General features: G+C 49.7%; 1 protein-coding gene and 1 long non-coding RNA gene across 2 annotated transcripts; both read right to left on the bottom strand.

The window, feature by feature from the left end:
* Nucleotides 1–269: 269 nt before the first annotated feature.
* Nucleotides 270–1,963, bottom strand: LOC135287603 (olfactory receptor 14J1-like). The gene has a single exon (XM_064400881.1). The coding sequence runs from the start codon at nucleotides 1,303–1,305 to the stop codon at nucleotides 373–375; it is 933 nt and encodes a 310-aa protein (XP_064256951.1). The 5' UTR covers nucleotides 1,306–1,963; the 3' UTR covers nucleotides 270–372.
* A 1,901-nt stretch (nucleotides 1,964–3,864) lies between these two features.
* LOC135287663 (uncharacterized) lies at nucleotides 3,865–6,738 on the bottom strand. The gene is made up of 3 exons (XR_010351223.1): nucleotides 6,620–6,738; nucleotides 5,604–5,760; nucleotides 3,865–4,288 (listed from the first exon to the last, which is right to left on the bottom strand). It is a non-coding gene; the product is annotated as an uncharacterized LOC135287663 (long non-coding RNA).
* Nucleotides 6,739–16,879: the final 10,141 nt, after the last annotated feature.

The raw sequence follows: 16,879 nt of genomic DNA, 5'->3' as shown, positions 1-16,879 counted from the left end.
GGCAACACCAAGTGCTGCTGCTGCTGCTGCTGGGCACAGCTGCTGTGCCAGCACTGATCTGCCCCAGCTCTGCACACAGACATTGCTGCTGCAGCTCCAGAGAAGGCAACAAAAGGGCATCTCTGCAGAAAACTGTGCTGGGAGATCCTTTAGTTCCTTTAAAGCCACCGAGAGTGCAGCCCTTCATTGACACCGTCTGTGTCCACAGGAAGGGAAAGAGAAACAAAATGAGAACTGGCACAAAAAATGACATTTTTATTTGGACAATATGAAAAAAGTGAAAAAAGGAAAAAGACCCATACAGAATCAAACCACCAAGAAATATCAAAGAAGACATGTATTAGAAAATATTTGCTGAAATTGGCCAGCAGTTTAATGTCTCTGAAAGCATCCAGTCATCAGTCTCCTCACTGCAGCCTTGAGCTCCTGGTTCCTCAGGCTGTAGATGAGGGGGTTCAGGGCTGGAGGCACCACTGAGTACAGAACTGACAGGGCCAAATCCAGGGATAGTGAGGACACGAAGGGGGGCTTTAGGTAGGCAAACATTGCAGTGCTGAGGAACAGGGAGACCACAGCCAGGTGAGGGAGGCAGGTGGAAAAGGCTTTGTGCCGTCCCTGCTCAGAGGGGATCCTCAGCACAGCCCTGAAGAGCTGCACATAGGAGAAAACAATGAACACAAAGCAACAAAATGATAAACTGGCAGTAATGGCAATGAGTCCAAATTCCCTGAGGTAGGATTTGGAGCAGGAGAGCTTGAGGATCTGTGGGATTTCACAGAAGAACTGGCCCAGGATATTGCCATGGCACAGGGGCAGGGAAAATGTGTTGGCCGTGAGCAGCAGAGCATTGAGAAAGGCACCGGCCCAGGCAGCTGCTGCCATGTGGGCACAAGCTCTGCTGCCCAGGAGGGTCCCGTAGTGCAGGGGTTTGCAGATGGACACGTAGCGGTCATAGCACATGAGGGTCAAGAGATAGTACTCTGCTCCCATGAAGAACAGTAAGAAAAAGAGCTGTCCAGCACATCCTTTGTAGGAGATGTTCCTGGTGTCCCAGAGGGAATTGTGCATGGCTTTGGGGACAGTGGTGCAGATGGAGCCCAGGTCGCTGAGGGCCAGGTTGAGCAGGAAGAAGAACATGGGCGTGTGCAGGTGGTGGCCGCAGGCTACGGCGCTGATGATGAGGCCGTTGCCCAGGAGGGCAGCCAGGGAGATGCCCAGCAAGAGGCAGAAGTGCAGGAGCTGCAGCTGCCGCGTGTCTGCCAATGCCAGCAGGAGGAAGTGGCTGATGGAGCTGCTGTTGGACATTTGCTGGGGCTGCACATGGGGACCTGTTCATGGAGAAAGGATAATGAAGAGTTAGAGGAGATGTCTGTAACCAAAATCAAAGCCATTTCCCATACACCCTCCTCTGTAACACACACTGACAAGCTTCTGTATTTAAGAGTTCTGAGGTTTTCTTTTTAATCTCCATCTGTATCTCTCCTGGTATTCTTGGATATCAGAAACCCTCTGTATTTCTGCTGCCCGCAGTGAGAACAGAGCACGTTTTGTGAGGCAAAGTGATGAGTGGAGACAGTCTGTCAGTTGATTCTGTTCAGAGTTTCTCTGGGCTTTTACTTTTCTCAAATGGAGGATGTTCACACTCCCAAGTTTTCCTTAAAGATCACCAGATATTGCTGGAAAGAGTTGCATCCACCACAGCCCAGCTCCACATTTGTAGACAAGGGCTTTTCTCATGTCACCAACCCAGCAGCATTGTCACTGTCAGAACACATCTGCCTTTCCCCATCAATCTTATAACTCAGAGATGCTCCAGAAAAGGTTTTCATCCTGCATTGAAGCTCCCACCTTGGACAGAAATCTCAGGGAGACTCCAAAGTGTCCTTATGCTGGCATTGGATGAAGGGAGATGCAGCTCCTTGCCTGGCTGCACTGACAGCATTGCCCAGAGCCAGGCACTGGGGACAGCATCACCCTGAGCCAGCTGTGCCCCCTTCCAGAGCCCCCAGGGCCGGGCAGCTGCTCCCAGCCCTGTGCTCTGCAGAGGGAACTGGGCCCGGGCTGCAGAGCTGCCCCACGGCTCTGCTGCAGCTCTGCCTGCACAGGAGGGGCTTCACGCCTTGGAGCCCCGGCCCTGAGGGCAGAGGCTTGGCTGGGGGACAGGAGGGAGGGGGCTTGTTCAGAGGGGGGGCTGCACTGGAGGGGATCCTGTGGGCATCTCTGAACTCTCCCTGCCACAGCATTGCTGGGTTTTGTTTTCTGTCATTGCCAGATCTTCTCTCTGCTTCCTGGAGATTTTCCTACCGCAGGTGTTTCCCTGTGCCTGATCTCTCCCTGCCAGCACTCATAGACCCCAAATCTCTGTGCAGTCTACTTCGCCTGACAGAACCCTGCCTGTTTGCAGGGCACTGGCTGGGGGCAGGTTCTGTTTGCAGCTTGGAGAAAGGACAGCTCAGACTGAGCCTGATGAGTCCAGCAAAGGTGATGCTGCTGCTGTCCATGGGCAGAGTGGCTGAAAGCACATTAGGGGTCTTTTGTGAACCTATTGATCACTAAAAGCAACACTTCAGATGTCTCAGGAACTTGTCAAAATTTATAATTAATAAATAAAAATTAATAACAATCCAATAATTCATAACTCATAATAATATGATTCATAATCAACCTTTAATATTTATCTCCCCTCCCTGCCTTTCTTGAATAGTATGAAATTGAATATAAAGTGTTAGAAAATTTCCTCATATTTATCAAAATCCTTGTTCTGGAAATATTCTATGACTGATCAGAACCCCTCAGCATGTCAGAGGTCCATGAGCATTTGACCTCCCCTGCACCAGAAATACTCAGAGTTGTACTCACAGAGTCTGCAAACATTGGGATGTTCCAGCTTTAGGAGATGGCTCCAGGAGCTGCAGCTGCATTGTCCTGCAGCCAGAGGTTCCTGTGCCAAGGCTGGCAGTGATTCTGCCCCAGGCACTTCTCAGCTCCTTCCCAGCCCTGACTGATTGAAGCTCTCTGTGCCTCTGGGCTGTGCCCGGGCTGGCTGCAGGCAGTGCCCCAGCCCTGCTGGGCTGCCACAAGAGCTGCTCATCAAGAGAAATGTGCTTTTGAAGCTCTTCTTGCTTCCCAGGAGCTGCCTCTGTGCCAGGAGCCCAGCCCAGCTCAGCAGCACAGACACAGCACCAGGACTTTAATGACCGTCTGGGGTTTTGTGCTCAGGCCCTGAACATCAGTCCCTGAGAGGCAGCTGAAGAAACCTCTCCAGAACTCCAAGGTAGAATCCAACTCCAAAGTTTCTTGGACTTTTAATGCGTCCCACTGAGGGACATGACTGAGAAAGTGTCCCCAGGCCCCAGGCAGAGCAGAGAACTGGAGGCACTGATGACAGGTGGGGACAAAGAGAAGCCAAGTCTTGGTGCCCTGGGGCACAGCAGGGTCTGTGCCAGCAAGGGCTGGGAGGAGGCACCTTGTCCTGATTCCCTGGGGCCTCCTGGCACAGCCCCAGCCAGGCTGGGCACTGCCAGCCCCTTGTCCTGCCCTCAGCATCCCCCCCTAGCCCACATCCCAGTGGCCTCAAGGATCTGCTGGAAGGAGTCCCTGGGGAGCCTTGCTCAGCAATGGCCCTGGGGGCTCCCAAATGCTCCCAGGGAATGCAGGTTTTTCAAAGGACTTTGTGTTTGGCTTTTACCTTGAAGTCTCTGAGAAGTTTGTGCAATCATGGCCTCCAATTATCTGCTGTAATTAGTCCCTGGAGAGGCTTTGTCAGTAACAACACTCAGTGGGGCTTATTAATGCTTCAAGGTACTTCAGTTATTTTAAGGTACTTGGTGTTTCCCTTTTGATACAGACTCTGTGAGAGGTTTGTGCAATCATGGCCCCAATTATCTGCTTTAACGAGTCCCTTGAGAGCGTTGTACTGACACTCAGTGGGGCTCATTTATGCTTTGAGGTACTCAAGGTTTTTAAAGTACTTTGGATTTTCCTTTCCACACTGAGTCTTTGAGAAGTTTTTGTGCCATCCTGGCTTCCAATTCTCTCCTCCAAGGAGTCCATGAGGAGCCTGTGTTGGGGATGGACCTCAGTGGGACCGATTCATGCCTTGACATACTTTGGGGTTTTCTTCTGACTTTGACTCCTGGACTGGTTTGTGCAATCTCCTCTCATGCCCTGATGTTCCAGGGCTCAGCTCGAAATGCACCATGGGGCTTATTAGCATCAAACAAGTCGTGACAAACCATGGCTCTGCCTTGATTTCCCCCTGGTCTAGTGCTGTTCATCATGAAGTTTCCTGTTGGGGAAATAGTTCAAAGATTTTCTATTTATTTCTATTCCTATTTTGAAGGATGCCTTTTATTATTTTTCTTATTATGCAAGAGGTGATTAAAGCATTCTGTGACTGATATTGATCCAGGGACTCTCCTAAGGAGGTCTGGCCTGGTCAGAGAAGCTGTGGCTTGAGCTCTGACCCAGTGTCAACAACCTTGCTCCACATCCCCAACCCCATCCTGTCTCTCCTCACTCACTTGGGATCTGCTTTGCTTGGAGATCTGACTGCACACAGCCAAAGAAGGTTTTGTCTTTTTAATTCTTTGAACCAATCTAAAACTCTTGAGTTTCTCTGTTGAAAACATAGACCTTCCTCAAGGCTGTGCCAAGCCCAAGGTGCCACCAAGGTGCCACCAAGGCCACTCCAGGCCTGCCCTGGGCCAGCTGTGAGGGTGGATCATCATCCCAACTTGCACTGGGACATTGCAAAAAGCAAAATTCTGCTTAATTTGATGTTGATTTCTGTCAGGGACCGGATACCCCCCTACCCTAGAGACAATATTTTCTGAAATGTCCTTGTTGACCACACCAGAAACATATTTTTGGGCCTTGTAATTGTTGCTGGGGCCCCTTCAAGGGGAATGGCATGGCCACTAGGGCCTCTGCAACTCCTTTCCCAATGGCCTGGGCTTGTACAGCCGCTATGTCTTCTGTGGTCCTGAGGCAATGACAGCCTCAATCATCTTCAGGACTGTGGGTTCCATCTCTAGTGGAAGGGCACAGCCCTTTCTTACATTCCAGGTTGGCATTGGCTACCCTCAATGAGTTTAGTAATTCATTTTGAGTCTTTTCATCCTGGACTTGTTTCTCTAGTGCCTGTTTAACGCAATCAATCAATTTCATGCAGGGCTCTCTGGGTTCTTGTCTTATGTTTACATAGTCCAAACTGGGGGTGCTACCATCCGGTACCTGGATTAAAGCTTCCAAAGCCATCTCTTTTCTATCGTCCAATACTTCTCTGGGGATACCTGCTGCTTGATCATCGGGCAGGCTGTGTTGTCCTTTTCCAGCTAGATGGCTGATTGTCAATTGCGCCCTTGCCTCATTATTAGCATAGTCTGCTATTAATTGATTTAGTAATCACTTCCACCCCCCTTTCCCACAGGGTGTATTCTGTAGGTGATAAAAACATGGTCATAATATATTTTAAATCACAGGGGGTTACATGTGCTGTGAACATGGCTCTCATTAGGCCATTAAAACAAGGTGAGTCCTGCCTCTAGTCTTTAGCTGCCCCACACAGCTCCTTGATTTCCCCGTACACCAATGGCTGATACCTGGGATTCTGCTCCCTTCTTTCATCATGTCCTGGGGCAACGAGGACTTTCAAGACTATTTGCCAGTCTCCTTCCTTAACTGCTTCCTTCCAGATCCTTTCCCAGGGATCTTCTAGGCTTGAGGGGAGAGGTGGCTCTGGGGAATCCAAACTGTCTTCTGGGGAGGAAGAATAACTTGGAGCAGAAACACTTGGATTAGAAATAGTGTGACAGTTTGCCTTAGTATCCTTGACCATGGGGTTTATATTGTTGCCAGAGGGTGAGTAAAGGGCACTGCCATTTTGTCATTTTCTGGAGCTGTGGCCCAGGGTGGAGGTGGAATGAATGACAGTGGAGGCGTGACCTGCAGGCACGGGGGTGGAGTCTGGAGGTTCATTCAGAGTGGAAGAGAAGGTTGTGGTGGCAGGAAGTGGAGGAGCCAAGATGGAGGGAATATGGTCAGGCTCCCGAGCCACATTCGGGCTTCTTCCATCTTGGGTCTCCAGGGCACAATGCTCCAAGACAGCGTGGCCATTGCCATCTTGGACCATCATGGAAAGTCCAAGAAAGGCAGGTTTCAGGGGACGTCCCGGGTTAGGAGTGACTGATGGATCAAGTTTTCGACACACAGCTTGCTGGTGAAGGGTCTCAAGGATGGTGTAGAAGAAGGGGAGCATGCGGGGTGCAATGGGGTCCCTTTTGATCAAAAGGTTCTACAATTTAAATCCCACAGAGTCACCAAATTCGGTAGTATGGATTACGTCAGCATAAGTGTCTGGAAAATTTTTTATGATCAACCTCACGACTGATTTTAAATTTTTCTTTGAAAATATTTTGTCATGATCAGTGAGAATTAACTTAAAGTGTCCATATAAGCTCCTTTCTACTTTGGACAACTGACCACCCATTTTTCTCCCTCTCCGCCTTGGGGGGAACAGCCACCGGAATGCCCCAAATCAGTTATGGGATGTGGATCCATATTTTAAAAACACAGTGGCAAAATGGTTGATAAATGTCCTGCATTTTCCCAAACCCACCTGCAATCCTCCACAGGAGGAAAACGTCATCATCCTCACCAATGCTGGCTCAGGTCCCTCGAAGTGATTGGAAATCCACTGGGCCCAGCACAATCCACAATCCCGGGGAGCCCTGGCCTATCTCTCAGCTAACCCCAGCTGACGTAACTGAATGTCAGGGTCCCTGCTCAGTGGCCAGATGTCACAGTGAGGGTGGCTGAGACAAACCTCTCTGGTTCCCTGACTTCAGGGCGAGGGTGGCAAAAAGGAAAAGGAGCGGGTTCAATGGAGTTGCCCAAAAAAATCTTCAATAATGTGGTGAAAAACAAAAAACATGGAGAAATCAAGCCCAGTATGAGGGGCAGGATCCAAAGACCTGAGATAAAGGGGAAGCAACAACATATACACTTGGGGCTAGAGAACTAGAACAATACCCATATAGGGGAAACAAGTAACCAGTAGGGAAGCAGAACTTGGACAACTTAGCATAACAACACTAAAAGCTTATGGAAGAACTCCCAAGCTCATCCTAAGTTAAACAAATGACTCCCAGGGCTTGAAACTCATTCCTGGTTCTTCCAGGACAAAATCTGGCTGACTCTGAGTTACAGCCAAGCTAACTCCCACACTGCTGCTTTGCACTGGCCCCTTGGGACCATGGAGCCCAACAGAGCCACAGTGATGTCCTTGGTTCCACGAGGCTCCACAATATCACAATGGTCCCTTGGATCCATGGTGCTCTGCAGTGTCACAATGGCCCCTTCATTTCACAAGGCCACAAGGTGTCACATTGGTTTTCATAAGAAGGAAACCACAGAACCTCCATGTTTCAGAAGCTGATGAACGGCAGCCACCAGAGGCCAAGGCAAGCCTGACCTGTCTGTCCTGGCAGGTTTGTCTGGGAGCAACCCTTAGATATTCAAAATTATGAATGTGGAATCCTAATTTCAGACATTTGTGCCTGGAGAAGGAGGATTTTTTTCCATGAAAAGAAAAGGAGAGAGCCCTTTCCAGTGTTTGGAAAACAGGTCAGTGCTGGCACTCAGGAGTTAAAGACCATCCAGACCTGTCTCTTCTGGCAGCTTATGTCTGGCAGCAATCCTTGGATACACAGAAATTTGGAGGTGGAATCCTAATTTTGGCCATGGATACCTGGAAAAGATGGACAGTTCTTTTCCATACAAAGGAAAGCCCAGAGCCCCAGTGTTTCAGGGGCAGATGGGAGTGGCCTTCCACATTTCAAGGTCTGCCAGACCTGTCAGGTGACTCCTGGGAGGCCAAGGCAGCCAGACCTATTTTGTGTTCTCTTGGTTCCATGGGGCCCTGCAGTGTCACAGTGGCTCTATGCTTCCATGAGGTCGAGCAACATCACAGTGGTTCTCTTGCTTCCATAATGTCCTGTGGCATCATAATGGCCCCTTGGTTACACAAGTGCTTAAGGATCTTAATGGTCTCCATGGTTCCAAAAGGCCCCACAGTGTCATAATGGTCTTTGTGTTCCATGAAGCCCTGCTGTGTCACCATGGCCCCTTGGTTCTGTTGGGGCCCAGTAGTGCAATCTTGAGAGCTTTGTAACAAGCTGGCTCTGAGCTAATGGTCACAGTGAGATTAATTTGACCGAGATAGAGAATGAGGGGAGTTGCCATTCCAATTAAACTGTGTGTCCTTGGCCTACGGATGAAGTAATGCACAAAAACAGGTGGTAAAGCAAAACAGCTTGGGAAAGTAGTAGTAGTTGCACCAAAACAGCATGTAGATAGCTGATAACTAATTAGCCAATGGTGAGCTGGGATTTTGCACTATGCATGAGCTAATTAAAAGGTGTATAATAATTGGCGATTCGGGAATAAAGACGAGACTTGTAGATCATCATCTGGTGAACGAGTCTTCCTTCTCCATCAAATGGCTGACCCCGACGTCGACCCGTAATACGATTACGGACGGACACGGCTGCCACGGATCAGAGAAGTAGGAGCGGGTCCCTCTAAAGCGAGGGGTGGGACGGCAAACGAACCACTGCGAGTTCGCGGCCCTGGGAGCTGTACAGACAGTCTCAGCCTATGTGCTGCCGAAGCCTGGAGCCTTGCAACAGCGCTGATTAGGTATGGATAGGCAAGCAGCATATGATCTTTTTACTAGTTTTCTGCGTAAAAGGCAGATTAAGCGGATAGACTTGAAAAAGGATTTACCTGGGTTGTTAGATTATGGGTCCGCTAGAGGGTTGTTTTTCAACCTCCATACTGTCCATGAGCTGACTGAGTGGCATAAGCTTGGGGATCTCTTGTATGAGCCGATTTTGGAGGATGATAAAACAGCTAAGAAGTTAGGGAAACTTTGGAGAGTTGTGCATAATGAGTTGCTGCAATTTGTAGCTGAAAAGAAGGCAGCGGAGCGGGCTACAGAGGCGCACAAGCGAAATGCAGTTTACGATCCTTACACGCCGCTGGCGCCTTCGGTGTCAAAGGTTATCTTGCCTAAGGAGCCAGAGGTCGCGGGCAGCTCGGATGAGGCAGCAGGGACAGCTGGCTCAGGCGATTGCCCTCCATCGGCACCGCCTCTTGTAGAGGAATGTTGTAGTTCTGATTCTGAGCTCGAGCAGCTACGGCCGGAATCCCCCCCGTTGCGCAGGGAGCCTCGCCCCCCCGCGCCGGCAATTCACAACCTGCAACAACCCCCCCTCGCCAGCACGCCGACAGCCGTCCCGAGAGCTGTCCCTAGGACGCGGGCTGCCGTGGCGGAGGAGATGGCCAGGCAAAGGCGGGAGGCGTGGGCTGCCCTTGCTCGTGAGGCGATGGGGAAAGGTGATGCCGATATGCTCAATGCTGTAACCCTTGCCTGCCCGGTAGTTTATACGCCAGTTTATGATGCCCAAGGCCAGCGTATCCAGGATGAGGCTGAATATACCCCTTTAGACTGGAAACTTTTGTCACAACTGCGGTCGACAGTTAGCCAATTTGGTTTTAAGAGCGAGCCGGCACGGCAGATGTTAGATTATATCTTTAACATGTCCTTGTTAACAGTAAATGACATGAAAGGACTTGTTAGGCTAATTCTCACCCAGCACCAGCAGTTGCTGTTTAATGCTCATTGGCAAGCCCTTGTTAATGACTGCGTGGAGGTACAGCGTCCTCCCGGGGACCCCCTGCATGGCATTACGATCGATGAATTAATGGGCCTCGGCGCTTTTTCCCGCACAGAAGCCCAGCTCCTCGTAGGTGCGGATAAGACCAGGGAGGCTATGTGACTTGTAAGAGCTGCTATGGATTGTGTGAAAGAACCCGGAGGGGTACCAGCCTACATGGGAATTAAACAGGGGAGAGATGAGCCTTTTGGGTCGTTCATCGATAGAGCTGCGGGGGCTATAGACAGAGCGGCAGTGCCGGAGTATATGAAAGGTGCCCTTTCAAAGCAATGTGCATTGCAGAACAGTAATCCAGCCACTCAGAGGCTGCTAAGCACATTGGGGGCTAATTGGTCTATTGAGGAGGCTTTAGAAAGGACAGCGTTGCTGCCCACTGGCTCTCAAGTTTTTTTAGTGGATGCTCTTAAGCAGATTGGTGTAGGGTTACAAGAGGCAGTAAAAGAGACAGCTCAAGCCTCACGGAATCAGGTCTTAGCCGCTCTTGCACCCCTTCAAGCCTCGGCATCACAAAAGGGCTCGGCTCGCTGCCACAGATGTGGCGGAAATGGACATTTTCGCCGAGATTGTCAGGCTACAGGTGTCTGGTGCCAACATTGCCGCTCGGATACTCATAATACAAATGCCTGTCGCCGCCGCTCAGGAAACGGATCGAGGAGCGCGAGGCGTGGCCGCGCCCAGACACAAATCGCCGCCATGACATCGGCACCCCCTGCAGTCTCCAGCCAGCCACAGCAGGGAGCCTTGGACTGGACCTGGCAGCAGCAGTAGACGTTTCTATTTTAACCACCCAGCCGCACAAAATACCTACAGGAGTTCACGGACCATTACAAATTCAAAACAAATCTGTTGGTGCCTTGTTGCTGGGATGCTCGTCTGTCACAATGATGGGACTATTTGTGCTACCAGGGGTTATCGATGCTGATTATACGGGGGAGATCCTGGTGATGGTACATACTCCTTTTCCCCCGGTTACTATTGCAAAAGGCCAGCGCATTGCACAATTGGTACCACGGCCACAACTTACTACTGGCATCTCTCCACGTGAAAGGAGGACACGAGCAGACGCAGGGTTTGGATCTATGGGAATCACCTTGCTAACTATGAACTTGGGGGAGAGACCTCGGAAAAAGGTGGAATTACAATGTCAGGGACGGACTATTGCTCTTATGGGACTGCTGGACACTGGAGCTGATTCCAGTGTAATTAGCCCGGAGAATTGGCCTCATCAGTGGCCACTCTACCCTTCTGCAGACACCTTGACTGGAGTAGGGGGCCTCACCTTGGCCAGTTAAACGCCACCTTTGCAAGTGAGAGTGGATGGACAGCGGCTTACCACGGTTTTTTCGGTGGTCACTTTGCCACCGACGGTACAATGCCTTATTGGCTGGGACATTTTGGCCCAGTTAGGGGTGGTGTTAACCAACAAACACCCTTTGGGGTAATCGCCATTGCTTGGACTTTCCCCATTCCACTCACATGGAGGACTGATACACCTGTGATGGTTAAGCAGTGGCCGTTAAAAGGGGAAAGTCTGGAGCACGCTCATCAATTGGTGGAAGAACAGTTTAAACAGGGACATCTTAAACTGTCTACCAGTCCATGGAATACTCCTATCTTTGTTATTAAAAAGAAATCCGGGAAATATTGGCTTTTGCATGATTTGCGAGCGGTAAACGACCAAATGGAACCTATGGGAGCTTTACAACCTGGCCTGCCAAACCCAGCCATGATTCCACAGGGTTGGCCATTATTAATACTGGATTTAAAGGACTGTTTTTTCACAATTGCCCTACATCCACAGGATACAAAGAGGTTTGCATTTACTTTACCAGCTATCAATCGAAATGGGCCAGATCGTCGCTTTGAATGGGCCGTCCTTCCCCAAGGAATGCGGAACTCCCCCACGTTGTGTCAGCTGTATGTGGACGCCGCGCTACAGCCTTTGCGCCAGAGATGGCCCCAGTGCATGATTTATCATTACATGGACGATATTTTGTTTGCACAGCCCGAGCCAATTACGGATCGTCGGGTAGATTTCAACCGTACGGTGCTGCTGCAGCATAATCTTGTAATTGCTCCTGAAAAGATTCAGCGATTGGCGCCATGGAGATATTTGGGATGGACCTTAACTGAGCAGACTATTAGGCCTCAGAAGCTGGAACTCACTACTCAGATAGGGACACTGAATGATGCTCAGAAGCTGCTTGGGGAATTACAATGGCTAAAACCGATAGTCGGGATCCCCAATCAGCTATTGGAGCAGTTACGCCCCTTATTGAAGGGCACAGACCCCGCTGCACCGGTTGCCTTGACAGCTCAACAACGAGATGCGCTGCAAGGTATAATTGACTGTATAAGTTCTGGACAGGTGCAGCGGCGGTCCCTCGATTTACCTGTTGATATTATTGTGTGGAACAGCTCTGCACATGTCTTGGGTGCCCTGTCTCAGCTTGAAAAGAAAACAGGGGAGCTCAGGGTATTGGAGTGGCTCTCTCCACCGCTACAGCAACAGAGAACTTTGAGAATGAAAATTGAAATGATTGCATCCCTCATAAAGAAAGGACGTCTTAGAGCAATCCAAGTTACAGGAGCAGAGCCTTCCACAATACGATTGCCCATTAAAAAGGACACGCTTGACTGGTATTTGGTGAACTCTGGGGAGCTCCAGGATGCCCTTTTAGGAGCTGGAGCTGTCGTGGAGACTGGGAAACTGCATCCTAGTCCCCTCCAGTGGATGACAGAATGGGACTGGATAACAAAGCCCATTCGGAGTCTGTCACCATTAAGGGGGGCTATCACGGCCTTTACGGACGCTGGTAAAAAGTCCAGGAGAGCAGCCGTGACATGGAAACAGCAAGGACAGTGGCGACAACATTTGTTAGATGCAGATGCCAGGGACAGTCTACAGACATTGGAACTTTTAGCTGTAGTATGGGCAATGATGAATTTAAAAGGTCCTTTGAATATTGTGACTGACTCCCTTTATGTAGCAGGAGTAGCTGCCAGGGTACTATACTGGGGGAGAGGATATCTTTGTGTTTCCTCTCCAACAGGACCCTTGTGGATCCCTGCGAAGTGGACTCGAGCTGTACCAGATGTTGAGGACCGTCGTGGCCTTGTCACCGGAGGACAAAGAGAGGGTGCACAACAAACTGACGCTGATATTGCAACCCTATTTGCAACGCTTCCAGCCCTACTCTAACGACGATTGGATCGAGTGGTGTTAAGACCTTATAGTAGAAGTAAAAGCTCCTCAATCACAGCCATGCTTGGACTGTGGGGACAATAAATGTGCTGCATGGATCACGCTAGACTGTGGAGGCTGTAATAAGGTGTTTTGGTTGGAGCAATCAACCGTTCGGCAGAACTGGTGCCCAAGCTGCCGATTCTCCTGGAACTTGCAGAACTCGTGGCAGCGAGCACTAAGGGATTTTACAGGGCTTGATTTGGGAGGATCGTTAGGCTTATATGAAGCCCCGGACCAAATTATCTTGGCATATGTTACTTGGCAACTTAAGACCTTGTGTGAGCGAGTAGAAAAGCAAGCGCATAGTCACATAATAGCTTCGTGCCGTCGAAAGCTTGTGCCCCTCACACAGACATCCATTGTTGGACCGATTAAAAAGGACTGTGGGGTTGAGGAGGCACTAGACGACTGCATCAAGCAACTTAAGTCCTGTTCTTTTCACTCCAGAGGGACTGCCAAATTAAAAGGAGGCAGGAAAAAGAGCAGGAAAGGAAAATGAGGACTGCTGTGTTCATAGGGCTGTTGTCGTGTGTATTGGGGTTCACTCAGTATAACACACCTCGTGACAATGTTTGGGTGACCATTGCCAATAAGACCAAGCAAAGCTCCATATGTTTAAGTCTGGGTGGGGTGCGTAACCCGTTCAGAACCTGCTTAGCTGGACTCCCGGTATGGAAAGTAGCAGAGTTTAGGAGCTACATTAATAATCGCACCTTTATTAATCAGACTCTAATACAGAAGGGCCGTTGCAGTACAAACCCGGGGATAACACCCAGTCAGCAAGATGGATGCTGGCAATGCCGAATTATTCTGGCTCTGAATAAGACTAGCTTCCCCACCTGAGGAGCTTGATCTATTTGGCAGTGCCAATGCCAGCTTGGGAAAAAACACGGGGCGATGGCTCAGCTTTGAACCAGAGGATTCTGGGGGCCTTAATAGGCATAGAAAACACTGAGCAAACTTGGATTCCCACCTTCCGCTGTCGATGGTACATGCCCAATTGTATAGTCAATGTAAGGGCGGTGGCATTACAGTGCCTAAAGGATTACCACCAGGAATATTTCTGATTTGTGGAGATCGGGCCTGGAACGGAATTCCTATAAAGCCTCAAGGAGGGCCTTGTTATTTAGGGAAACTCAAAATATTCCACCCTAATATAACCCTCCTTATGCAGTGGAGTCATAACACTACACGACAGCGCCGAAGTCTGCATGAGTTTAATTGCGAGAATATAGGGCAACCCGCATTCTGGAGCGAGCTGAAACAGGTAGTGGTAGCCACACTTTTACCTGGAGGGGCAGCGAATAAGGCCATGAATTTGGCCAAGCAATTAGGCTGCTGGGCCAAAGACGAGCTGAACGCCACCTCCCAGGTATTGGACATGCTGTCTCAAGATGTACAAAGTGTAAATCACGCAGTATTGCAAAATAGAGCAGCAATCGATTTCTTATTATTAGCTCAAGGCCATGGTTGTGAGGAATTTGAGGGTATGTGTTGTATGAATTTAACGGATCATTCTGTATCAATACATGCAAAAATTAAAGAGCTCCAGAAAGGGTTACACGCCCTGAAGGAGAATGATGGATTGGGATTAGAAGGATGGTTAAAGAGCCTGGGACTGGGCCCTTGGCTGAGAATAATGATCATGTATGCTATAGGGATATTAGGTGTGATAGTATTGCTAATGCTTGTATTACCATGCTTGCTTAATTGCATACAAAGAATGGTGAGTCAGATGATGGAAAGGGCTTGGAAAACAACACTTCTAGCCCAAAAAGAAAACAGGGGAAATGTTGAGAGCTTTGTAACAAGCTGGCTCCGAGCTAAAGCTCACAGTGAGATTAATTTGACCAAGATAGAAGGTGAGGGGAGTTGCCATTCCAATTAAACTGTGTCCTTGGCCCACGGATGAAGTAATGCACCGAGCAGGTGGTGGAGAAAAATAGCCTGGGAAAGTGGTGATAGTTATACTAAAAACAGCACGTAGTTAGCTGATAGCTAGTTAGCCAATGGTGAGCTGGGATTTTGCACTATGCATGAGCTAATTAAAGGGTGTATAATAATCGGTGATTCGGGAATAAAGACGAGACTTGTCGATCATCATATGGTGAGCGAGTCTTCCTTCTCCATCAAAGTGGGGCCTCTCCCAGCCGGGAACTCTCCCGTTTGCTGCACTCGGGGATCCTGAACAACAACGGAGTCTGGGCTGATCCCCCCACTCCTCCAGGCTCAACCCTTCACCCTCTGGGGAGATGCCAAAGCATCCACAGGGAGCATTTCCTGCCCTCAGGGGAATTTCTCACAGGTGCCTTGCACTGACTCTTTGTGTCTGTGTGCACACAGGAGTGCCTGTGCTGGGGAAATGTGGCACAAATGCTGCTCTCGGAGGGGTTGGAGTGCCTTGGATAGCTGAGTCAGTCAGGTCTGCAAGTGAGGTCAAGTCACGAAGTCTTAGCTCTGTTTCTAAGAGCTGTTCTTTTGCAAAGTTTAATGTAAGTTATAAGCTGAGTTAAATACTGCTATGTGTTATTCCGCTGTTGAATTGATAAGTCATAGGCTGTAAAACAGGTTAAATACTCTTAAGCTCTGCTCTTTTGCTAGATTTTGAAGTTGAAGGTATCAGTTAAGATTTAAGTTAAGTCCTGTTAAGCTTGAGCTCTGTTCAGCTTTTAGGCCATATTCCTTTTATCCTTGCCCTCACTGTCCTTGTGTAACACATTCACAGGGACAGTTCTCAGTTCATTTCTGGTTTGACTGCCTGGATTTGGTTTGGTTTTGTTGTTGCTTTGTTCCCTCCGTGTGCCTGAAGTGTCCAGTCAGGAGCAGAGTGACTCTTGCCAAGGAACTTTGTGGTGCTGTTGCTTAATATTAAATCTGGTTGTTGCTGATCCCTTGCTGGGCATTTTTTCAGTGCTCTCAAGCCCTCGTTTGTAAAAGGGTGAAGGAGCCCTGGCCTAGGCTCTGGCCCTGGGGGACACAGGGACACTGCCAGGGCAGTCCCTGTCCCCCTGTCCCACCCCCAGGGCCCCGGCCCCCCGTCCCCGTGTCAGGCTCTGGGGTCGATCTCGTGGAACATCCTCTGGGGGAGGCTGTGGCACTGGGGGTGGGGGGACCCGGAGGGACAGGGGACCCCGCTGTGCACGAGCAGCATTGGACTGCTCTGGGGGAACTGTGAGGGGGGCTGGAGCAGAGTGACCTCCCCAGTGACCTCACAGTGCCCCCTGTGATGCCATAACACCCTATAATGTCGCACAGACCCCTTGCAATGTCACAGAGCCATCTCTGTGATTGCACAGAGCCCACTTTGATGTCACACAGCCTTCTGTGATGTCACAGCCAACTCTGAGACACCTTTGATGTCAAAGAGCCAAACAGCCAACTGATGTCACAGAGCCAACTCTGGGATGTCACCCTGGAATGTCATGCAGCTGCACTGTGATGTCACAGAAGATGCTGTGATGTCAGAATGTTACCATGTGATGTCACAGTCTGTTCTGTGATGTCACAGCCTGCTCTGTGATGTTACACAGCAACCCAGTGATGTCCCAACCCACTCTCTGATGTCACAGAGCCACCCTCCATGATGGCAGGATCTGCTCTATGGCCTCACACCCTACTCTGTGATGTCACAGAGAGCTCTGTGATGTTACAACCCCCTCAGTGATGTCACTAAACCCTCTCTGTGATGTCATACTGCCACTCTGTAATGTCACAGCACACACTTTCACATCACAGCCTGTTCTGTGATGCCATACAGCCATGCCATGATGTCACAGCCTGCTCTGTGATGTCACACAGTCCCCTCCATGATGCTGTAGCTGCTCAGTGACCTCACACAACAAACTCTGTGATGTCATAGCCCAACCTGTGACCTCACACAGCCCACTCTGTG

This window comes from Passer domesticus, chromosome 30 (assembly GCF_036417665.1).
Source record: "Passer domesticus isolate bPasDom1 chromosome 30, bPasDom1.hap1, whole genome shotgun sequence".
Taxonomy (NCBI): Eukaryota; Metazoa; Chordata; class Aves; order Passeriformes; family Passeridae; genus Passer; species Passer domesticus.
Note: the sequence above shows the minus strand (reverse complement) of the source record. Positions and strands in the feature narration are given on the sequence as shown.

Bases quoted from the DNA above. Each gene is read 5' to 3' on its own strand.
- LOC135287603 (XM_064400881.1), bottom strand. From the start codon at position 1,305: ATGTCCAACAGCAGCTCCATCAGCCACTTCCTCCTGCTGGCATTGGCA.